General features: G+C 44.7%; 1 protein-coding gene across 1 annotated transcript in view; it reads left to right on the top strand.

Annotated features, from left to right (window-relative positions):
• LOC116943682 (gamma-aminobutyric acid receptor subunit gamma-2-like) overlaps nt 1–26,359 on the top strand; it is a 143,608-nt gene that overhangs the window by 54,495 nt on the left and 62,754 nt on the right. Inside the window, exon 7 of the mRNA XM_032956748.2 lies at nt 9,094–9,246. Within this exon, the coding sequence (XP_032812639.1) occupies nt 9,094–9,246 (153 nt within the window). The remainder of the gene's footprint in view (nt 1–9,093; nt 9,247–26,359) is intronic.

Here is a 26,359-nt window from a genome sequence, read left to right as displayed (position 1 = left end):
TCCAAAGATTGCTAAATTTGAGAGAGAGACAAAACACAGACACGGAGACACATAGACACACATAAGCAGAGAGAGATAACACAGAGACATACAGAGACACACACATAGGCACACAGAGAAACAATGCCTCTCAAATTTCACAATTAACTTCTAATTTAGCAATCTTTTGAAGAACATAATCAACCAGGCTATGCGTTGTGTGTTGACCAACTCTGTGTTGCATTGCACTACATTTCTAAGTTTACTAGGTTTGTTTTCTCTTTCATTTGTACCTGTCGATGATTGCTTGTGTTGCAATCGAAACGTCGTCCGCTATTATTTAATTATTATTTTCTTTCTACATTACTTTACCGGAAGAACCAAATAGTAATTCCTGCAGTCACGAAAGCTCCAAATCAAGTTTGCTGCACGTAATTCACGGGACGGTGAACATTTTTTCTTCCTCGGGCTGCATAGGACAATCGAACACCCGTTGGCAGGCAGCTCCTACACGTTAACACAAGACTTTACGTCATCCAATAAGTGTGAAATGAACGTGTGGTTTGATCCCGAGGTATGAGAGTTCGTTGCAAGTGACAGAAGGTACAACTGAGCTTGCTAAGCATGGGGAACACCTAGCCTGCATTCCCAAGGTGGAACCTGCTCTCCCCTCGTACTCCGATTAGTGCGGCCGAGACGCTTGTAGTTGACTAATGGGATATCGTCTGCGGCCCCCCTCCAATTTTGAAGTGGCTACGGCTTAAGCGGGGGTGCGGGCCATGTGAAATTTATATTGCGGGCCGTATCCAATCCTCCTGTGATAGAAAACTATGCGAATGTAAGAGATGGGGGCCAGCATTGCAAGATAGGTTAACGCATTGTTTGTTTGCAGTGATTAAGATATGGGTTAGTAGACGTAACCGTTGAGAGAATTGTTAAGCATAGAAAGCAAGCTCTCATGGCTGTTCCACACTGCAAGGGCAACACAGGAGTGTGGGTTACCCACGATATATTGCCGCCACGTCCATTACACTCTTAGCTGTTTCATTATTGAAAGTGGCGACATCCATTTACCACTTGCTCTTCTGTCCATTCTAATCTGATGCTTAGAATCAATCTGAAGCATTCCACCTTCTGAACTGGTTCTCTCACGCAAACTCTCATTTGTGAGAATAGATTTTTCCCCCCTTTTTTTCTGTCAACCAAACAGGTGTTAAGTTGCCAGAAAAAAATGGGAAAAACTATTCTTATATTTTGGTAATGACAAAGGAGGTCTCATTTGTGGTTGCGCGATCAACGCAGTCCTGTCCGCAAGGGTGTTGAAGTGTAATGTGCGTCGTACCTTCACGACTGTAATTTGCTGAATCGACACCGGTTTTGCTGATTATAACACCGCAGTGTCTGCCATTATCTGCCAGGTTAAATGTGTTTGTGTGCAAGGAAAGAAACGACCATGTTTTCTAACACCCCCCCCCTTCCCCAACTTTATACCGGAACGTGCAATGCCCGCGTTACATTGCGTAGCTCTGCATGCGTACATCTGAGTGGCCCACTTTGCATGGGCTACAACAATGACTTGTGGAGTAAAGGCATTCACGTTATTATTTAATTAATTCATGTACACACGCTAAACTTTATCTTTCTTGACCTGGAGTGGTGGTGGTGGGACACACCATAGATCTGATTATCTTTTTATTGTATTTGCTATGAGAATAGACACATTGAGGCGCCACGCATTAATGAATGAATGCATAGCTGTACATTGCGATAACAGCAGGAAATGTAAGTTCATGAATGCCTTGTGGAAGGTATGCTTTCCAGATCTCCTCTCGGATTCTGCCCTGTATATAAAAAAATACATGCGTGGGTTGCACCCTCGGTGACATCGCAGTGAGGACTTTGTTGTCTGCTGTGAGATTTCACAAACGAAACTGCACGTATGTCATTAGTGATACTTTCTGCTCATGCGGGACAGCCTAAGATAGAAAGGCTGGATCCGTTTGTAGCAAATTATTTACGTTTTAATGTTGTGCTTCAAATGCGCTTGCTCTTGTATGTATGTCGAACTTATTTCGCACTGTACGTAGCCAATCGTGCTAATCGAAGGTGTGGGGGAAGGAAACCAAACTAAACACAAAAATCAGTTCCAAAGAAATGAGTTTTCAATTTAGAGAGTGTTCCATCAATTGGAATTCCGTTGTTGTGCCAAGAGTCAAGGAGACCCGAGGCACCAGTCATCACTAAGCCAGCCAGCCCCCAGCACCAGCCCGAGATCTTACCCCGAGCCGATCGCTAACAATAACTCCACCTCCGCCCATTAACCCAGCATTCGTTGGAATTCTGCAAATTACTTTTGATGTTTACCAGTGCCCTATTTCAAGTTAGGTCTCATATGCTTCCAGCTCATCCGATGAAGTCTGCGATATGTTTACATGGCATACGTGAATTAAATAGTAATGTATTTGAACACTTTGTACATGACGGCCCTGTAAATATTGTACACTTGGTGCAAGAGGAAATCTACATTGGGCCCTCTTCAGCCATAACATACTTATTGGAAAATCTGTGCTATAATTAGCTAATTCATTAACACTATTGTCAAACCCAAGAAACGTAAGCCGTCCATCTAATTGGCTTCTGACTATCCCAATAACAATAATTCGAATAGGTGACAAAGCGTTTGCCGTTGCAGCATCAACGTTTTGGAACAATATTGTTTCCTCCCTTAACATTGTACATTTTCCTTCAAAAATATCCTCAAGCAGAAGATTAGTGCTGGGTACAACCACATTTGCAAATGTGATTTGTAACTTTGATCATGTATCAATAGTTAAATTTTAATATACATTGTTATTGAGGGCCGGTGTGTTGTCTTTGTGTGGTCTAGGCCTGTTGTTTTTGATGTTTTGCTGCCTTGCCCAAGCTTGTGCTTATTGTTGAAAAATCGGCAGGAATTTATGTCCTTATACAATTTGTCCTTACAGTATATAATTTATTTACATGTTTAGTGACTTGCTTACCTTTTATCTTTTTATATACTTTTCACTCCTATCCTTTGTTGTACTGTTTCTTGTTGTAACTTTCTGACCCGCACCTACCGGACATCTGTGATAAAGAGCTCCATAGCGCATCGGATTCCTTCTGTTTAAATAAAGATTCAGATTCAGAATATTTACATACCATCCCTGTATACATTGTATATACCAGTCCTGTACACGCTGTATATATCAGTCCTGTACACGTATAATGTAGCTCTCAGAGACACCGTCTTGTCTTTATGGATATTTATTATGAATAAAGTTCGCTGACAACTTCATGAGTAACCGCGAGTGACTTGGGTAGTTAGACGACACTATTCTGAAACAACATAGCTCTAGCCCCAAGACAACTCGAAGACGATGGAGACGACCCGTTCCAAGGTAACGACGATGATGGCAATTCCCCACACCAACAGCCCCCAGGTCCGGTTCTCGCTGGCTCTTATCCCTGCACGACCTGGCCACGCCCCTCTTCCCGAACTCTCGCTCACCGCACCTGGCCCTGTCAATCCCGTGCTTCCCCTCACGTGACCCTGTCAACGCTTGTCCCATCAATCATCATTAGCACGTCCATTAGTGACCATAGTCCCGGGGAACCATACTGTCCCTCTATCACTCCGTACTGTCTTTACACACGTATATACCATTCCTGAACACGTTGTATATACCACTTATGTACACGTTGTATATACCACTCATGTACACGTTGTATATACCAGTCCTGTACACGTTGTATATACCAGTCCTGTACACGTTGTATATACCAGTCCTGTACACGTTGTATATACCACTCATGTACACGTTGTATATACCAGTCCTGTACACGTTGTATATACCACTCATGTACACGTTCTATATACCAGTCCTGTACATGTTGTATATACCACTCATGTACACGTTGTATATACCAGTCTTGTACACGTTGTATATACCACTCATGTACACGTTCTGATTTTGCTAATAAATCAAATAATTGTGCACATTTTGCCCATGACGTGACATTTATTTGATTGGCTCTGTCGGGTGGTGGAAGGTTATGGTTAAAAGTTGGCATTGTACCTACATGACGACTGAACTCAAAGGAAACCAATTACACTATATAACACGATTTTTGTTCCTGGGAAGTACAGTGTTATTTTCTAATTTCTTATGCCTCAAACGTATAGAAAATAGCTATTCCCCACAAACTTTGCTTTTGTGAGCAGGACTTTACGTGAAGGAATGACACAAATGCACACATTTTCTCATTGAAAATTGGTAAATTTCAAAATATCACTGTCCTGGTCACAAAAACAAAGTTTGTGGGGAATAATAGCTATTTTATGTACTTATGAGGCGTAAGCAATTAGGAAATAACACTACACATGAACAAAAAAATTAATACATCTCTTACACAGTGTTATTAATGGAGTGCATTATTAACTTTGCTTTTGTGTCCTGGTCACAAAAGCAAAGTTTGTGGGGAATTATATCCATTTTCGGTACTTTTGAGGCATGAGCAAATTAGTAGTAGCTAATCTAAACACGTTACCTGCTCTTTATGATTGATGCCTGGTTGTCCTTTAATCAGCTAAGCCAGTGTTCATCTACATTAATTCTCTGTGACTCATCATAGGGGGAGATTTATTTTTAGTTCAACCGCAGGAAGATGCAGCTCTACTCTTTTCATTTGAGGAGCCATATGTATACGATATGCTCTAGGTTTTGTTTCCCGTATCTCAGTAGGCTCCGCAATCGTAAGACCTTAATGCGGCAACTTTGAGCTCAAGCAAAAGTAGTGATTGCTTCTTCCTAGAACAGGCGTACATTTCATACGTGTTAATATTTGTAGTTGTTTTTTTTTCTTAAAAGTTAATTTAAACGTGCCTATGCATATAACCCGAGGCGATTAAACGTTCAGGTGTGGGACGCGACTAATGAAATGAGCTCGCGCTGGGAGTGGGTTGGAGCAGAGGGGATGCATGTAGCAGCAGCAGCGCAGGAGAGAGCTCATTTACATTCACGGGGGACGACGATGTGCCCTGCTCGTGCTCTGCGGGGTGGGGAGGGGGCTCTGAGACGGTGACATCATGGCGCGGTCACGTCGACGGCGGCGGGGGCGGGGCCGAGTCGCGCGCACGGTAATTGTCACGACTGTGGTTTTTGGTGCCTCCGTTTCAATATTGTGCAAAGCCGCAGTGATGTCGCGTCCATTCTTGCGCCGTGATGGGCAGCAGCGACAACGGTTCCGGAGCGAACGCGTGCCCACGTCGAACTCCGCTTCAAGCGCAATGAAACGGAGAGCAGGCGACGGGTTGTTTACTGTACGGGCCCCGTAGTTAAGAAGCTGCGGTGGCCACAATCGCACTGCTCGTGGCTTGTGTCTTTAATATCCCATAATGAGGGAGATGCGTAACATCAACATGCTGTTTATTTGCGGTGGTTCATAGTTCCACCGGTGTCGTCGAGCGATGTCAAAGGCAGGAGATTTTGGGTCTCGAACTAGGTGTTTGTGCATGCCATATACGGAATATTCTATGCACTTATTTATAACTCTTCAGTGTTATTACTTAACAGCATCCTAAACTCGAGGGCGCCATAGTAATGGGTACAATTATCTAGGGAAATGTCATGCTGGCCTGATATGCTGTTGCTGCTGCTGCCTTATGGCAGTTTATTTAAAAAAAAATGTTTTTCAAATGTTCTCTTTGGCATTGGCATAGATTGGCCAACTCCTGTCAATCATGATGTAGCAGCGTGCAATAAACTACAAATGTAATCAGATGGGTGCAGGAATTACATTTCCGACAGAATCTAGGTCACACTAAGTTAATACAATTATTATATTGCACGTCTTTAAAATATAACCGTTCTTGTGCACTAAGTGCATATTGAAATAATTCTGGGCACTGCCATAGAAATATGGCATTTTTTACCTCTGGCTAAGGGCTTCCGAAGGATATTACAAATATCCATGATTCTATATTAAATGACATTTGAACTTGCGACTTTGCTCTAATTAATATAGATTTAAAATGTTTACACAATCGCATGATCCAATACAACAATACCTTTATAAGGAGTGACTAATCCCATATCTGCTAAATTCCTCTGTTGATATGTAAACTCCTTTGTCAAGGCGCTCCCCTCCTCCCACCCAGCTTAAAATACGCTGCCAAGCTTAGCAGTGTTCATTAGGATGCTGTCTTTCCGACAGCTCTGTTCTTCACCTGAGGACGGCTGCTTGCGTTTTGGCAGAAACGTCGTGAGAATTTTATTTTATAATGTTTTATTATTTTAGTATTTCCCTTCCACGTGACTTTACTGAAAGAACCAAGAATATGAATACCTTTATAGATACCAGAAATAATCACGTTAATAACAAGACCGTTCATCATGGGACCGCTCCAGATTTTTCAACAAAATGTATGGTTAACTGCTAATCATGCACATTCCTCCAGGCAATGTATTCAAAGCAATGACAATACACTACTCTAATACAGCAATCAGATTTAACATTAAAACAGACATTTTAAAAGCAGACTTAACGCCAGACCGGGCTGTAGATTATTGAACTTGTGCTGCACCACTATCCAGCAATATAATGGTTAACCGATGTTTAAACATGGTGCACATTATTCTTTACTGTCGTGCAACCTTACATTTATCCATGCAAAATAAGCCTTCCAAAATACCTCAAACATACGGTGCTCAAGTTGCTCGTGGTTTGCATCTCATTGTGAGTGCTGTTCTAGCTGTGACAGAACTAATTTCCTATAAATTATACAATAACTACAACACTACTCTTTTTTAACATAAAAATCATGTGACTGTATTAGGATGACCTTTATTACTTAATGTGAAGAGCACTTGACAACTGGGGGGATTGGGATGGGGGGGGTGGATTTTTAGTCATGCAGTTAATTTTATATGATTGTAATTACATGCAGGGATGGAGTGGCGGTGCAATGGTTAGCACACTGTGCTCAGAACCCCGACCACTTACGTTTTATTTGTAGCCGCGGCCAACATTGGTGGCCAGCGATATTTGAACTGGTCCTGGGGCCCACCATCACCAATCTGCCCTGGACGCCTGTGCAAAAAAGGAGCTTCATGGTTCGTCGGATTCATCCAGTATTCATAAAGATTTTGCCCAGGATGAAGGCCTCTCCACACTGTTTTACAATGCCATGATCCACCTGAACCCATTGCATTGCCTCATTCCCACTGTGCTTCTCCCCAGCGCCCTCTCCTTTGGCTACCATTCCATCGCTCGTCTTGTCCAATGGCCATCGGCTATTCTTTTGGTGTCTCCTGCTCAAGCCCACAATGGCGTCGCGGTGGCGAGATGTTAACTACCTCACCTAGTCCACAGGAGATCGTGGGTTCAATCCCGACCCCAACACCTGTATATTTGGAGTTTACATGTTCTCCCCGTGGTCGCGGAAATTTTTCTCTGGGTCCTCCGGTTTTTCGTTCCACATTTATAAACGTGCATTTAGAGTATTTGGCTGCTATAGATTTCCACTTGATAAGCCACCTTATTGACCTATCATTTGTGGCCAGGTTGCTATTTGCACCTGATTTCTGATCCACGTGTTTCTGTCGATGATCTCGTGTCAATGTAGGCTATATGATTTAATAGAAAACCTTCTTGATTGGGTACAGTGGGTTTGCAGCTTTCTGTTGTCAATTTGAGCTTTTCCAACAGTGCCAAATCCTCTGCTCTCACTCACATCGGTTTCATAATCGTTATCCAGATCTGCCTTTAACATTTTGCACTTGTTAAAACATCCCGCTGTGTTTTCTGGTAATATCCCTTCAAATGTTATTTAATTGTTGTCCATAATTTTGTTATGTAGGCTTCTTTATGCCATTCTACAATGATGATGGTCAGCACATCTTGAATGGCTAATACTCAGTTTTTTCTTTACTTCCTCAACTTACGTTTTCTTAAAATACTTTGCACATCTCTTCAGTGTTATGGGTTTTTTGTAAGTGGTTTCGATAAATTGGATGACTGTTTCGGCCTCCATTGAAAGAAAACGTCGTTTGACAACCAATCAGAGCCACGCATACTGGTATTGGATATGCTAAACAATGTGTATATGATTAATGGAAACATTTTCATAACTTGATTGTTTGGCTTCTAAAATGGCCATGATTTGGTCCTATCAGCATTGGGGAGACAAAAGTGGCTGTGCGTAGAGATTACCACACCACCACATGCTTGTACTGACCCGGTATTGGTTGTGCTGGCCCCACCAGTGTGTAAGGTCACTTTTGGGAGTTATGTGTGAGTGAGCATTTGGGAGTTGTGTGTGTGAGGATGTGGGAGTTATGTGTGTGTGCACGAGCAGTGATGCAGTAGACCAAGCACCACCTTATGATCCCAGCGGCATGGGATTGCTCCCTAACCCCACACATTCCTGCCACGTTATATCTGAATGTGGTAATGGGTTTCCCCTCAGTTAACTTGGTTTTTAAATGAGTATTTGATGGGCTGTGTAAACATAGCCATGATAGGTAGTTACTGACATCGCTTGCCCCTTTGGTCTGTAGACTAAACAGGCTACCTTTCTATTGTGCAATAAGTCAATATGTATTATGAACGATATGGTAAAACAATGTATACTTTAATTTTACTTAATCTGTCCAAATGTATCTCTAACCAGTAATGGATTAGTGCACCTAGTGTGGGTTTTCAGATCCTTATATTAAGTTGGTGCACCATCTTTAGTTTTGTAAAGGTTTTTGGCTGCTTATGCACGTAAAAAATGCAAAGACTTTCAAAGATTACACCTGCAGCTTCTTGCTAAATTTGTGACTTAAGTGTATTGAAATATTGCGTGTCTCATGTCAAGTGTGAATACCGACTATTACTAATTAAAATCTGGCATTATAGCCAGTTCACCAATATTGCATATTGGTCTTCAGTCTGACCTATCAACCTCAGCACTGCCCTTGTATTTAACTCTTGTGAATTATTTAAGCTGGACCTCTTGTTGGTTGTTATATATTGGTGGTGGGTGCACTTTAATTATTGAACAAGTAAGCCTATGGTGTTCTGTCATTTTGTCACTTCCTTTCTTTCCAGGTGATTACATCGTCATGACGGTTTATTTTGATTTGGTGAGAAGAATGGGATATTTCACCATTCAGACGTACATCCCCTGCATACTGATCGTTGTGCTGTCATGGGTGTCCTTTTGGATCAACAAAGATGCCACTCCCGCCAGAACATCCCTTGGTGAGTCCCATAATTGATGACTTTGGTCAGTGTTAATGTTTCTGCATGATTTTGTTGTTATATATCGATATATATTTTAACTAGACTTATTGTTCGTTATATATTTGTGTGTATATATGTAGTGCCGTGAATTTACTCGGACGACAACCGCCTTTCTTCCACCGTCACTTTTATTCCAGCGTTCCGCACACACACACACTTTATATAGTTTCACACACACACACACTTTATAATTTCACACACACACACTTTATAATTTCTCCTCTTCGTGCTCCGCCAACTCGGACACTCCGATTCACCTCAGCACCGTCCGCTCATCCTCCTTCCACACACAGTGGTTCTCTCTCTATCTCCTCACACACAGTGTCTCCTCTATCTCTTCACACGCAGTGACTTTCTCTATCTCCGCACACACAGTGACTTGTCTGTCTATTCACACACAGTGACTCTAGCTATCTCTGCACACACAGTGACTTGTCTGTCTATTCACACACAGTGACTCTAGCTATCTCCCCCGTAACTACCTCTCTGCTAACGCTAACTCTCCCTATCGCTATTTACCATCCTTTGGGTTCGGCTCCCAGTCTATTCTTCCCTAACATTTGCAGGCTCTCTTCTTCGCATCTCTCCACCTCTCGCCAACAACTGCCCAACAACAACTCAACTCCCCGTTCAAATCACCTAGCGTTTTATCCCCTTTCCAATCAGCATTAATTGCCACGTGGCTCGCTGGCATTTTCCCACCAGCTCGCACCTGTCCAACGGTCCAGACTTCGCGACGCCGCCACTTAACGCTAACAGCCTCTCGACCAATCATAGCCCTCGTGCCATGACTCCTTTAATTACTTCGGTTTGTTTACACCACCCGTGACTCCACCACCTGCTCGAACTTATGTGACCCACACTGCTTGTATGTCTGTATGTACTGTATGTGGCCAATTTACCCATGCGTATCTTTTACTCCACTACATCACCCCCCCCTCCCCCCCCGTGATGAAAGAACCTAGCCGTCCCCGGCTACGATATACTCGAATTGGAGTAGTGGAGTGAAGCGGACGGAACGATGATAACATATATACAGAACGCATTCGCAACACATAACCATTTTGTACAACCACCCGACACGCACCAAACAACGACATGCACACAACACCTTTATACAGAATTCCCAACCCCCCAAAGTCAACGTATTGTATTCCTCCTGGAACGGGTTCCCGCTGCCGGCCCATCTCCCCTGCACGGGACACACCCTGCGGTAAGGGAGGGCCTTGCTCGTCTCGCCAACGAGGGGCGCTCCTGGGCTCCACCCTGCGCCCATCCCTGTCCCAGCGACACTCCGCTGGCGGGGCTGTCCGTCGTTCACGGTCGGGATGGCCATTGGTCCGGATCTGTGGCCGTTCAATCGGCGTCCGGTCAGCAACCTTGCCCAAAAAGGGCGATCCTGCAGGCACACGGGGGGCAGATCTCTGGGACACGCGCACTTGTGACCTCCCCACAGGTTCGTCGGACACATCCAATACAGGCCGCTCTCGGATGGGGACGACGCGTCATATGGTAACAAATTTCTTCAGGCGCGACCGGTGAACAAACCATGTCCGACGACCGAATTTTATTTGCACACTCTGATCCCGTAAAACCTCCACAATATCAACGGGCCCCTGCCAGGGGCGGTGAAACTTCGGGGACGTTCCCACTGGCACCATGGGGCAGTGCAGCCAGGCTTTATCTCCAACACTCCACGGCCCTCGTGGCCGCTGCCTGCCGTACAGTCTTTCGTTAGCGGCTTGTCGTCGTGCCGTATTTTTCAATGCAGCCTCCCGGGCTTCCCTCAGACGGTCTAAAGCCACCTGCATCAGAGCAGGCACCGTCGTAGATTTCTCCCGTTTTCGAATCCCCAATTTAACAATAGCCGGCACTTCCGGTTCCCATCCATACATTAGAAAAAATGGCGAGTACCCCGTTGAGGCATGCGGGGCCAATCTATATGCGGCCAGCGTCGCTGCAACATGCAGGTCCCAATTATCTTGAGCGGTGTTTACTTGGTGACAAAGCATGGACATCAGCGTCCTATGCAGCCGCTCGACCATCCCATCAGTCTGCGGGTGGTACGGGGACGTCCGGATCTTTTTGGTCCCCAGTGAGTCACACACGTCTTTAATCAATTTTGATGAAATTTTTTTGCCTTGGTCAGTAAGCAAATGTTCCGGGGCCCCCTTATCTAATATGTATCCTTTCAAGAAAGCCTCAGCGATCAACGTCGCTGACTGGTCTACTAGCGGCCATGCCATCGGCCAACGAGTTAAGTATTCCACCCCGACGAGCAAATATCTGTGCCCTCGGGGGGTGACGGGGAACGGACCCAAAATATCTAGTACCACAATTTCGTTCACTCTCGAAACTTGAATCGATTGCAATGGGACACGATATGGCCGTGCCGGCGCTTTCCTCCGTGCACATTCCTGGCACGCTTTTACATGCTGTTTCACATCGTTAAACATTCCCGGCCAGTAAAATTCACTCCCCACTGTCAACGCGGTCTTCTTCTCCCCCAGATGCATCAATTTCTCATGTATCTCGTTAATCACTTTCCCCCGCAACACCCTCGGGACAACAATACAAAATTTTTGTGCTTCCACATCCCAGCGAACAAGCAACCCCTCCGTCAACATCAAAAATGGGCGATCCTCCGATCCCCTTGAACGAGAGGCACGCAGCCTCATCCTGGTCAGCAAGGAATCTTCTACCTGCAGTTGCTTCCACTGCTTCAATGACAACCCCAACAATCCAATGTCTGCTCCAGGGATTATCCCTGGCACCCCCGAACCCGCTGCAGCGACCGTTTGCGGAACCTCCTGCAGCGGCGGGCCGCAACGCAGCGAGCCCTCTGCGCACCGATACGTCTCAGCTGGTTGCGGCAACCTCGACAAAGCATCCGCGTTTACATGGTGCGTTCCTTTCCTATGCTGGATCGTGAAAGAGTACTCCTGGAGGGTCTCAAGCCAGCGAGCCATTTGCCCCGACGGCTGATCCACGCGCAGCGAGTACTGTAGTGCCGCGTGATCAGTGCGGATCAAAAATTCTCTGCCGTACAGATACGGTCGGTACTGGCGAACAAAATGGACAATCGCAAACAATTCCCTACGCGTCACAGTATTTTTGCTCCGCCAAAAACACCCGGCTGCCATATGCCACCACTCTCTCGACGCCATCAACCATTTGTGACAAAACCGCGCCTATGCCCGTATCACAGGCATCCGTGTCAAGTATAAATCGCATCGTAAAATCCGGGTATCCCAACGGCGGTGCGTCTGCCAGTGCGGCCCGCAACGCTTCGAACGATTTTTGTTCTGCAATCCCCCATTGAAACTTCACACCTTTCCCGGTCAGCGTATGCAATGGTCGAGCAATCGTGGCAAAATCCTTAACGAACCGCCGATAATACGACTCAAAGCCCACAAAGCTACACACTTCCCCTGCTGTTTTCGGCACTGGCCATGTTCGCACACAACTCGTCTTTTCCAGATCAGTGGCCACTCCTGACGCGTTAACGACATGCCCCAAATACTTCACCGATGTTCTTAACAATTGGCACTTCTGTGGTTTAAATTTCAATCCGGTGCGCCACACTCTGCCAAAAACGGCGCGCAGCCGTTGCAAATGTTCATCGAAATTTCTACTGAAAACAATCACATCATCTAGATATATCAAGCATGACTCCCACTGCAGGCCCAACAACACGAGTTCCATTAATCGCTGGAAGGTCGCCGGCGCGGAGTGGAGTCCCATCGGGAGCACGTTAAATTGATACAATCCTTGTGGTGTCCGAAATGCCGTTTTAGGTCTTGACTCCTTATCCAGGGGCAATTTCCAAAAGCCCGACAACAAATCGAGGGTCGAAAAGATTCTGGCGCCGGACAGGGCGTCCAGTGAATCATCAATTCGTGGAAGCGGGTGCGCTTCCGCCACCGAAACTTTATTCAATTTCCGATAGTCAACACAAAATCGCATGGTTCCATCACGTTTTTTAACGAGGACAATAGGGGCTCCCCACGGGCTGGATGATGGGGCGATAATATCTTGCTCTAGCGTTTCATCAACAGATCGCCGAATACATTATTTCTCAAGAGGACCTACACGATGCGAATTTTACCTGATCGGGGGTGCGTTTCCCGTGTCAATACGATGCTGCAACAACGTCGTTCGACCCACGTCGTATTTCCCTGAACTGAACACATCCTTAAATTCCACTAGCAACGCATGCAAACTCGACCGTTGCACAAGCGATAACTCTGGGTTTTGTTTGTAAAGATCCCTTAACCATTCCGGATCGTCCTCCTCCCTTGACAACATTTCATCCTGTCCCGTAGCAAAACATGTTTTTGTTTCTGGACCCGGCGCACCCGTTGCGTGTGCCAACGTAGTGCCCCCTTGAATAACAACGTCTTCGTGCCCCGCGTTTACAATTTGAATGAAAGGATCACAATATGTTGGTATTATGGTCAAAGCTCCTGCCACGGTGGGCATTCTCGATACAGCATTTGAGGGTGTCAACAGCACTCCCTCCTGCAGCTCATCCCAAGGCAATTCCTTCTTTAACCGTAGCGGTACCAATATTTGCGATGCAGGCGGGACCTGCACGGTGTGGCTCACCACGGCCTGCACCACAGGGTTCGCCACCGCACATTTCGAAGGCGCCCCCAAAAATTTCATACATCTCCCCGACGGGAATTCCAAACAACCTTTTTCCACTGAAATCTTAATTGGCATCTTTTGTAATAAATCTGTGCCCAACAAACACGGTACCACCAAGGCCGTTGAAATCAAAACACTTCCCGTCACAATAACCTCCCCTATTTGAATTGTCGCAACCACGCAGCCCATAATGCCCAAACTACCCCCGTTTGCTGCTACGCATGGCCCTTCCACTGGCCCCAACGATCCAGGTGACGTCGGCAGCGACCGAAAAGTTTGCAACGAAATGAGAGTCGCCGACGCCCCGGTATCTACAATAACCCGTACCATAACACCTTGAATGCATGCCATCACATCCGACGATCCCGGCACGGCCCCCAATACACGATGTACCAACGCGCCCCACGTATCCCGGCCATGCGTACTATCCGAACCCGATGAATACGGGTGAGATGACGCGGATGAGAGATGTGGATAGGGCGGCCGTGTATTGAATGCATCTTGACTCACCCGGGATCCTTGGTCTTGGGGGAACCGCCCGCTGTAGTTGTTCGGCGCCCATGGAGGACCACCTCGCCGTCTCCAGCAGTCGCGGGCGAGATGACTCCTACGCCCGCACTCGTAGCATGTCCGATGCACGCCATCTCCATATACCCCGGGACGACGCCGTCGTTCTCCGGTCGACACCCCGGCCGCCACTGTCATCGGCGGCGTCTTGGCCACCACCACCGCCACCGTGCTCGCGGCCCTGGCAGGGGTCGTCAGCGACGGCTGCGCCACCGCCGCCGCTGGTTCGTCTCGTATGTCAAGGTTGACTTGTATGTTCCATGCGATCAGCAACGATGACACATCGTCGTCATCATCCTTGTCCGGGAGCGACAAGATGACTTTCAGCTCCTTCGCCAGCTGTAGCATCTTCTCTTGCAGCAGGGAGTCCCAGGCCTCCTCATCCATCACCGGATACGCAACCTGGGCGAGGGCCAGCAAGGCGCTGCGGAATGCCAGGGGGGACTCCGTGGCCTCCCGTTTCCGCTGTTGAAATCGACGTTTGGCGACCGACCGCGGCTCGTAGACTTTCCTCATTGCCGCAATAGCACCGTCCAATGTTTTTCTGACAGCGGCAAGGAGTCCGTTAAAAGTCGCCAAGGAGTCATCATCCAATGCCGTCGGCAGTGCTCGTAACGCGGCACTCTCCGTCCAATTCAGGGACTCGTAAGCCGCACGGAATCTTCGTATGAACGACGTCCAATCTCCCACTTTGGCCTCAAATTGTTGTATGTGTAGCCGTCGTGGTGGTCCCGCCGACTGGTCGTCTTCGTCGTCAGAATCTTCCAACTGCTCCGGCTGAGCGGCAACCTCCGGCGGTAGACCCGGTACGGGTAGTTGAATGCGGTTCTCTGTCAAGAAGTTCCGGAACTCCTCCGACAACTTCTCCATCCTGGCCTCCCACTGGGTCATGAGGACTCGCCAATCCTCTGGCGATCCTGGGCCTTCAGCACCACCCGAACTGCTGTCGCCGTCCGGAGTACTGCCGGCCATCTGGCCGGGCTGCACATTGTCATTGTCGCTGTCGCCGCCCGAGTCCACTGGCACATTTGTTTTCTTTGCCGCTTTCTTTGACAACGTGGCGTGTTCCGTACTTTTTCTGACACCAAATGTAGTGCCGTGAATTTACTCGACGACAACCGCCTTTCTTCCACCGTCACTTTTATTCCAGCGTTCCGCACACACTTTAATTTCTCCTCTTCGCGCTCCGCCAACTCGTACACTCCGATTCACCTCAGCACCGTCCGCTCATACTCCTTCCACACACAGTGGTTCTCTCTCTATCTCCACACACACAGTGTCTCCTCTATCTCTTCACACGCAGTGACTTTCTCTATCTCCGCACACACAGTGACTTGTCTGTCTATTCACACACAGTGACTCTATCTATCTCCGCACACACAGTGACTTGTCTGTCTATTCACACACAGTGACTCTATCTATCTCCGCACACACAGTGACTCTAGCTATCTCCCCCGTAACTACCTCTCTGCTAACGCTAACTCTCCCTATCGCTATTTACCATCCTTTGGGTTCGGCTCCCAGTCTATTCTTCCCTAACATTTGCCGGCTCTCCTCTTTGCATCTCTCCACCTCTCGCCAACAACTGCCCAACAACAACTCAACTCCCCGTTCAAATCACCTAGCGTTTTATCCTCTTTCCAATCAGACTTAATTAATTGCCACGTGGCTCGCTGGCATTTTCCCGCCAGCTCGCACCTGTCCAACGGTCCAGACTTCACGACGCCACCACTTAACGCTAACAGCCTCTCGACCAATCACAGCCCTCGTGCCATGACTCCTTTAATTACTTCGGTTTGTTTACGCCACCCGTGACTCCACCACCTGCTCGACCTTATGTGACCCACACTGCTTGTATGTCTGTATGTACTCTATGTGGCCAATTTACCCATGCGTATCTTTTACTCCACTACATATATAGAAGGAGCGGTTGTGTAGCACTTCGCACTACGAACTCATCAACCCGAGTTGGATTCCTGATCACGGCCACCAAAACCAGTGATGATTATCTAAACCAGTCCTGGGCCTCTCCTAGGATGACTCTGCCTCAAATATTTACCTTGTGCAATGTGTAAACATCGTTACTGGGGAGACAAAGGCGGCCGGGCGTCGTGCTGGCCACCCACTCTCTCGTGTGCCGTGCTGGCCTTCATAGGTGCTCGTGAACAGTACTTGTCTCAACAGTCTGTTATTGGTTATACGGGGGATCTTTGTCTTTGTATATATAACATTCCTAGTTGTTGTGCAGGCACAAACCACTTATTGAGTTCCCACGCAGGCATGGAGACACTAATAGATCTGTATTTAAAATTACATCGAAACAATGTGTGTTGTATTTAGAAAACACAGACAAAGATTTGGTGTTGTCCCTGCTGAAAATCTAATTCACGCTTGTATCTACTTATTGTCATTGAAACATTACAAAGGGGAGAAACCGTGGGCAGTTTAGATCATGTGTTTTTGCAGTATCTTACTGAACAACCATTGTCATTAATTGTATTGTTTTTATTTACATGACGAAAATCGTGTACACGTGGCATTCTGCAATGTTTTCCAATGATCCGTTATGCTTGGAAGTATTTAAAAAAATAATGAATGCATATTGCCTACTTTGACATATGGATCAGAAAAATGGATATAAACAAATACAATGGAAAGGGTGTAAGGAATGGAAAATATTCACAAGAGCATGTAGGAAATCCTTTCCCAGTTTTTAGTCAATGGGCCTGGACCAATAAAATTACGTATTTGTACCACCTGAAGTGGCAAAGTCTCGTAATGATTGTTGTAATCCTCCATGTGGGTGGGGCATTTTCTGACATGATAACCTTTGCGGAGTGGAAGCTTAGTTGTAGTTACCATTACTTTTATACCCATACCCTATGACAGGCGTCCGGAACAATGAAATGGGCATTATCACTGAAAAACTACCTAGACCAAAGCCGGTTAGGTCACACAACTGGTCTTTATTGGTTTAAATACACAATGAAAACACAGGATAAACATGATAATAAGGCATACCATAGTGAGGTAAGGAACTACTTGAATATTATAAACACTAACATTCGCATATACTTAGTCAATGATACATGTAATCCCATATATATCGTTAGTGACGGGTATATGTGAATAAGGTTACATAATTGTTATCAAGTTCTGTGTGTACTTAGATGGTGTTAACAAGGGTAACCAAGTCCACACTGTGCATAAATGTATACTACTACTACCACAGTAATACTATCAGAATCACCACCCTGTGTCACTCATCAAACTGCTCGTCTATATTGTCATCTGACTCCCCGAGTTCAAAGTCAGGTTCTGGATCATCCTGCAGTTTTTGGTTACTGCAGGTCTGTAACCTGCACATGTCTGTGCTATCAGTCCATTTGACAGGCAAGTGCACCTTGGCATTTTGCATGAACGCACACACTTGCATGCTAGCAGTCCCAAGACCACATCTGGTGTGGGTGGGGAGCGCATCCAGTAAATGGCCAGCTTGCCATCATCGTCTGTCCATCCATACTCACCACAGGGTTAGCCTGCAGACGACACTTCCAGATTCCTGCCTGATAGTTGCCTCGTTGAACATGCATGAAGAGACAGACTCTACATAGTGGCAGCTGGCTGGACTCGACTTCTCCCCTTTTGGTGCAGAAGGGCTGGGAGCGCAGTTCATTACCTCACCAGTGCTGCTGTTAGCAACATACATGCGACAGGTGAACTGCTCACTTTTCTGGAACAGCTCATCAATCACATTCCATGACTGCCCCAGTCGACTAAAAGTCTCTTGGCAGGAAGTGTCCTTTCTCACCATCTTCAGGGCATTCAGCTTCCCTCAACCGGCGAATACACTGACAGTGTCGCAGCCTGTGAAGGCGTGTAAGCCAATTAGGCTGTCACAGATGCTGTCTCTAAGTGACCTTGCCAGTTTACTTATATCGACAAACCGTGTGCGGTTCTGTGTCCCACACTTCTGGTAGATGGGACAGGTGATGTCCTTCTGGAAGCCAAGACAAAGCACCATGACATCAGTGTCCTCAGCTGTGATGATAACTGCCTTTGAGCCCACATTTGCTGCATGCAATGCATGCGGCAGCAGACGGAGTGCAGCTCTGCTACTTCCTCACACTCATCTTCTGTCAACTTGTAGCAGGTTTCCTCACAGGTCATGTACAAAACCTTGCCATGCACCATCTCTGTAGTGTGGGAGTTTCCACTCTTCCACATGAAACTTAATGAGACTGGTTTTGTTGGAGGGACTGCACGGGAATTTTCTCCACTGCTGGACGTCGTGTCCCCCTGCAAGGTTCTTGTACTGGAGAGTGGTGTCTGCACCCCAGTTCAGTCGTTCAGCATCTTTGATCGAAGTCTGCTGGTAGACATCAAAAACAACATCAATCCTCTCACTCTGTGCGCCCTCGTGCAGGACCTGGGTCAAGGCTGACTCTGCCACCTGTGAAAAGGTTTTGTTGTTACCATTCATTTTTTGGACAAGGCTCATCCCATCAATAATGGAAGTAGATGGGGTTGGGATGTCTTCTGCAGGAGACACATTCTTTTCAATCTCTCTGGCAAGTGCAGCCTTGTTTGTTTTTCGTAGGGACCCTTCAGCATTTGCCAGTGCCCATGGCAGTGTGCCCAGTGGGTGGGCAAGGACATCCTTCATTTTTTCTTTAAGGCTTTCGTGACTGCAGGGATTCATATTCTTGGTTCTTTCGGTAAAGTCACGTAGAAGGGAAACAATAAAATAATACAAATATAAAACAATAAAATTCTCACGACGTTTCGACTGCAACACAAGCAATCATCAGGTGTGAAAACCACAGCAAGAAAATTTGAAAAAAATGGCGTTTTTTTTACGTTAGCACCACGGAGAGCGATTTGGCAGTTATTCAGATGGACGAGTCCATCTATGTTCGGAAAAGAGGAGGGGGGAGACGAAAATAATAAATGCGGTCTGAAAGCCACCGTAAGCGTGAACAATCAATTAAGACCCAAAATGGTTTATCAAATCCTTCCAATGATTGCTAAGCCAGAATCCATCTTCTCAGTTGAAATTTCTCTGTTTGTATATGTGGATAGCCTCATGAACGAATCTCTCATGGTAGCCAGATGGCTTGCAAAGAACCTCTGTCTTGGAGAAGTCAATGTCATGTGAGCCTATTGAATTATAACAGTGATCTGCCACAGCCGAGGTGTTGGTCCTACCGTGTTTTAGATCTGCTTTGTCTTCACGAATGCGGTCTGAAAAATGGCGTTTGGTTTCTCCAATGTAACTACTAACACAGAGGCAACTTAATTTGTAGACGCCAGGGTACTGTATGTCCGCAATCACATCTTTTACAGACAGAACCAGATCACGGATTTTATGTAATGTGTTGAATCGGACCTGGATCTTGTGTTTTTTCAAGATTTTGGAGATCTTTTTTGTGATCCCCGCAATGTAGGGTAAAGTGATGGTTTTGAAAGGCTCCTCAAGAGGGTCCTTCTTCATGGTTGTAGTGATAGCTTTGCAGATTGTGTAGTCGGAGTAACCATTAGCCTTAAGAGCTTGGTGTAGTGCTTGAGTTAACTTGCTATGTGTTCCTGGTCGGATATGCATTGACTTCTATGGTGCAGAGTCTTGATGAGGGAATTCTTCTGGGATGGATGGTGGTGGGAATCCGGTTTCAGGTAAGCATCCGTATGGGTAGCATTCCTGTAGACAGAGTTTCTCATTGAACCATCAGGTCTCTTTTTTATTAGGACATCCAAAAAAAGGTAGCTTGTCATCTTTTTCGACTTTCATGGTAAATCTGATGGCTGGGTGTATGGAATTGATGTGGTCGAGGAATTGGTCCAGAGCAGGCCGGCCATGTGGCCAGATGACAAAAGTGTCATCCACGTACCTCTTCCATAAGGTTGAGCACATAGTGGCAGTCTGGATGGCGTCAGTCTCAAATTTCTCCATGAAAATTCTTGAATTTTGTTGTTATATTCTATTTTATCCATGATGACAGTAGCATTGCCCTTGTTGGCTGAAAGGATGACAATGTCATCCCTCTTTTTTTATTTATATAATTCAAAACACTCATCTTTGCTGAGGTTGCTAGCTGGCATCTTAGCGTTTTTGAGGGTTCCAGCGATTTCAGATCTTGCTACGTCTGCAGCGATTGTAGCCAACATTGGTCCATACCAAGGGACGGCTTGGTATGGACCAATCAGTTTCAAGGACAATTCATATTTTTCTTCTTTGGTTATTTTGGTAAAGTCACGTAGAATGAGAATAAAATAATACAATCATATATTATCATAGTATGTTTTTTGTTTGCATTTTGACTGCAGGTATTGTGGTTATGGCAGACATGAATCCTCGTAAAAAGGTTTCAGTTTTGTTGCCAGAAAAAAGGGGAAAACTCCTATTATTATACTTTTGACCTTGTTCTCACCAAATAAAGCATCACTCGAAATTATTTGTCAAGCATAACCGCAGCTGTTTTGGTGTAATATTTGAATTATTACGTTAAAACATTGGCAGATATTGAAGTAGGTTTAAATAGAATGATTCAAAGAAAGTAAAAATAAGTACTCCATAGTAATGGCTTGAACAATTTTCTTTATCAAATTAGATAGTCAAAGTGATTTCAAACGATAAATAAGACATTGCTCATCTCCTGTTTCTAGCATGAGTCAGGGGTGAGAGCCTCTCTCCATAAGACAGCCACTGATGGCTTCCCTACAGAAGAGTACTCGTTTAGTCAACCAATGGATGGACACAAGAACCCAAAACACAATTTCGACTCGCAACCCTCGCGATCGCAAGGCGCTCGCTTTACCGACAAAGGCTCCCAGGTCGATAGCTGGACATATAAAGTACGTTACATAAATGCATTAAGTGGAGATATTTTTTTAGGGTTCTTAGAGTGAGTTGCCTGCGTGTAGAATGCAAAGGCGACGATAAAACCTCCACGCATCTTCCCGATTACAAGGTGCCTAAGCAGACGAGATTACTTCAGGTAATGAGAGTCAATCAATCCAAGTTTATTTCTCATATGCACAGGATATAGTGAAGTGTAAGCAGTACAATTGCATACTTACTTGGGTCCCACGTTTGTGAAATTCGCTTTTTGCAGCTGATGTATGATTTCATTGTCTTTAGTTTTTTTATATTGTATTTAATGAAAAAAAGATTATGATTTCAAATGAACTCAAAACAGGCTAATGCTGTTGAACGACATTAAAGCACGACAACTACATGAACGTTGCTTAAAGCAACTTTCAATATTGCCGTGATTAACATTGCAACAGGCATCCAGTGAGTGGGTCGGCGGCAGGGCACGTACTGTACCTTATGATTGAAAGGTTTTGAATTCCATTCTGGATGAGCGTGACTCATGTGTAGCTTGTTCAGCCAAAAGGCTGAGGAGAGGGAGGAAGGGAAAAAAGCCCGGGTGCTGAATTCACAATGCAGACGCTTTATGCAAAATTCACCGCACTCTTCCTCCATCGCATAACAAACCCCTGATGCATTATTTCAGACTCGTGTAATAAAAAAATTTGTTCTCTTGATGAATGCATATATGTATGTATTTGTGCATGCAGCCAAGAATTGATTTTGACGTATTGAGCAAACTTTACGGATATATGCATTTGGCAAATCACCAGCAGTATTTTTTCCCCTTTCTTAACTAATGCAATGAATGACATTTAAATAAAAATTGAATAACTGGTTAACGTTCATGAGAACGGGCCTTAAGCCTTTGTGAACCCAGTTGCCTTCTGGAAAAGCTATTCCGTAATGAGCTGTGACTGTCCACGTGTCGAGCCTGCATGCAACTTTCCCTTCTTAAAGCAGAATATGATACCATTTGCTATGCATGCCAGTACCATAAAGGCCAGCATAACTAATTTATATATTTGAGCCAGGCGAAAGTTTAATGTCACTATGCCCACAGTGAAATGCGTATAATGGATTATATATGTTTTGATTTAAAGCTTTCGTCACGTGAGGAGCAACCCTGCTGGGGATATTAGTGCTTTATCGTGGAAACTGGTTGATATGATTTCAACATAATCAGCCATGCCTTATCCACTTCTGTATGAAAGCTTCCTGCTGCGGTGGCGAGATGTTTACTATCTCGCAAGGAATACAGGAGGGTATGAGTTAAATCCCAACCCTGACGCCTGTATATTTGGAATTTGCATTTTCACTCCATGGTCACGTGGATTTTTTCCTACACATTTAAAAACATGCGTTAAAAGTATTTGGCTTCTACAGATGTCTACATGATAAGCCGGCTATCATTTGTGGCCAGGTCACTTCTGAAAGCGAGCTATATAGCTCAGTGGGCCTTACCTGGTAAAATAAAAAAAAATACTTCAGTTTAATAGTTTAAGAATGGCCATTTCTCTTCTGGGGATGTATCCTACCCAACCACAATGTTAACGTCACAGTTCATACGCTATAGGAATAGGTTTTACCCTTTTAACTGGCACAAAAACTGACACCTTTATTCAAGGCATCATGTTTGCATTTTGACTGCATGTGTTGTGGTTATTGCAAACATGATGCCTTGAATAAATGTGTCAGTTTTTGTGCCAGTTAAAAGGGTAAAACCTATTCCTATATCTTGTTACTGGCAAAGGAGGTCTCATAAAGTTAATACGATGTCGCTGGTTTGGATCTGTTCTCTAATGCATGAACTCCTCTTATTGTGTCTCAGTGTCAAATCTGAGAACACATTTCTTCATGCTTCTTTGTGTCATTTTCGTATTATTGGTCCCTGTCCATGTGTCTCACAATATACACTGCAAGTAAACTGAGCAAGTGATGAGTCGTGAAATGATGGCAACTTAACACTAATTGCACATTGGCATATATTCAGCCAATGAGCAGTCTTCTCATGCCTTAATAACAACTGTTCTATAGAATTTAGAGTTTTTTGTACTATTGGTCCCTGTGCATGTGTCTCAGAAAATATACTATACATATAGTGTATACATATATTTTTTCCAAAGCAGATGTTGTATCTCTCGAAATTAACATTAAGAAAACATTGAATGTTTTGAGAATGGCATTTCTTTTAAATGCCTTATTTTTTTAGGCAACGCAATACTAATTTGATGCCGAATCTGAAACATTATAGTTGGCACGTTATAATGATTTACGTGACGCATTGATATTTTTCTGTATTAATATCCGTTTTAAGAAACAAACGTGATGTCAGACATCAAATGTAAAAGATGATTGAATACTAAAAATATCACGTGTTAAATCAAATTCCCTGTGTTATATTACTGTTCCTCATGGTAACCCTAATATAGGCTCTGTGTAAGAATACTGCTTAGGTTAAAGGTGAAGCAATCCACGTTGTGTTTAATTTAAAAAATAAAATGTGCCTCGGTGCCTCTCAGTGTTACCCATTGCCAGCAAAAGGCTCTTTGCTGAAATACTGGTGGAATTTTGTGCGATTAAGACACATTAAAACATATATTTTAGAATTATGTTGTAGGCGGTTCATGAATATCACAACGTGTTACCTGAATTTTGTAAGCGATCTCAGTAAGTTGTTGGTGCAGGCAACAGGGCAGTGCATTAGACAGTGCTTCAATCGCACTGTCTAATACACTGCCCTCTTACATCTTTTTAAACAGTTTTACATACATTTTGCGTGTGCTCCAGACGCTTGCAATGCCTGGCTTATGCCAATTCTGAGTGGGAGCGATTGCAACACATGTAATTGTCATGCAGACTTTATATGACAGTGCATCGAGGCCATGTTCAGGGACATGTATTCAACATTTATGTCGTTGCTGCTGGTTTGCTTCAGTGTAACGAATTTTCTTCATCATGAAGATTATTTTTTAGTTAAATTACTCGATGGCTTATTGGGATAATGCTGTGACAGTGTCACAAGTCCTGAAGCTCCCAACACTGCATTCATCCAAGTTCAACTCCCAGGTTCCCACCAGATATTGAGGTCCCTAGCTTTGATCTTCCAAAATACTCATGGGCCACAATCCTAAACCGCATGAACCGAGGCAGATCTGGATGCTTGATGCACTATCCCGTGTGTGACTGTGGTCACCCAGAACAGACCCCGGAACGTGTAATGATTCAATGCCCAATTCGCAAATACCAAGGGGGCATTGTCACAGCGGCGATACACTCCAACTACTCCTGATACAATCATCTGGCTCAAGCACCTCAGTGTATAATTATCGTTGTTGCTGTGCATCAAACATCAGCCATACGAAGAAGACCAGATATTCCCACGTGCAGCTTCGTTTGATCTTCTTAATATTGCTCAACAATGACTGCAAACAAATAATTGACAATTTGGCTGAGCTGATTGCAATATTTCAGAGGCCTTTTCCTAATATTCTTAGCTCTTTCGGTAAAGTCACGTTGAAGGTAAACAATAAAATAATAAAATATATATAAAACAATAAAAAATCTCACGACGTTTCGACCATAACACAAACGGTCATCATCAGGTGTGAAAAACCAACGTCAAGAAACATTTGAAAGAAGCGTCGGTCAGCATTAATTTATTTATTTTTAAACGGTGTATTTATTTATTTTAAAAAACACGTCAGCACCACGCGCAGCGATTTGGCAGTTTATTTAGAAGGACTAGTCCATCTATGTTCTGAAAAGAGGAGGGGAGAGACGAAAAATTAATGTATGCTGTCTGAAAGCCACCTTAAGCGTGAACAATCAATTAAGACCTGAAATGGTTTATCAAATCCTTCCAATGATTGCTAAGCCAGAATCCATCTTCTCGTTTGAAATTGTCTCTGTGCTTGTATATGTGGATAGCCTCATGAACGAATCTCTCATGGTAGCCAGATGGCTTACAAAGAACCTCTGTCTTGGAAAAGTCAATGTCACGTGAGCCTACTGAATTATAACAATGATCTGCCACGGCCGAGGTGTTGGTCCTACCGTGTTTAAGGTCTGCTTAGTGTTCACGAATGCGGTCCGAGACATGGCGTTTGGTTTCTCCAATATAACTACTACCACAGAGGCAACTTAGTTTGTAGTACTGTATGTCCAGAATCACATCTTTTACAGACAGAACCCGATCACGGATTTTATGTAATGTGTTGAAACGGACCTGGATCTTGTGTTTATTCAAGATTTAGGAGATATTTTTTGTGATCCCCGCAATGTAGGGTAAAGTGATGGTTTTGAAAGGCTCCTCAAGAGGGTCCTTCTTCATGGTTTGAGTGATAGCTTTGCGGATTGTATAGTCGGAGTAACCATTAGCCTTAAGAGCTTGGTGTACGTGCTTGAGTTCACTGCCTATGTGTTTCTGGTCGGATATGCATTGGGCTCTATGGTACAGAGTGTTGATGAGAGAATTCTTCTGTGATGGATGGTGGTGGGAATCCGGTTTCAGATAAGTATCCGTATGGGTAGCTTTCCTGTAGACAGTGGCTCATTGAACCATCAGGTCTCTTTTTTATTAGGACATCAAAAAAAGGTAGCTTGCCATCTTTTTCGTCTTCCATGGTAAATCTGATGGCTGGGTGTATGGAATTGATTTGGTCAAAGAATTGGTCTAGAGCAGGCCGGCCATGTGGCCAGATGACAAAAGTGTCATCCACGTACCTCTTCCATAAGGTTGGGCGCAGAGTGTCAGTCTGGATGGCGTCAGTCTCAAATTTCTCCATGAAAATGTAGCTATAACTGGAGATAGGGGGGAGCCCATTGGGGTGCCCTCAGTTTGTAGAAAGTTCCATTCCAAGTGAAGTATGAATTGGTTAAACAGTGTCTCACTAGGGGGGTACCTCAGTGTTTAGTCCTCGATGAACCAAGTCTTCAATGATTGCGATGGTGTCAGATACAGGAACCTTGGTGAATAAGGAA

This window comes from Petromyzon marinus, chromosome 18 (assembly GCF_048934315.1).
Source record: "Petromyzon marinus isolate PM22_M1 ecotype Great Lakes invasive population chromosome 18, UKy_Petmar_22M1.pri1.0, whole genome shotgun sequence".
Lineage (NCBI taxonomy): Eukaryota > Metazoa > Chordata > Hyperoartia > Petromyzontiformes > Petromyzontidae > Petromyzon > Petromyzon marinus.
This window is presented reverse-complemented; position numbering and strand designations above follow the sequence as displayed.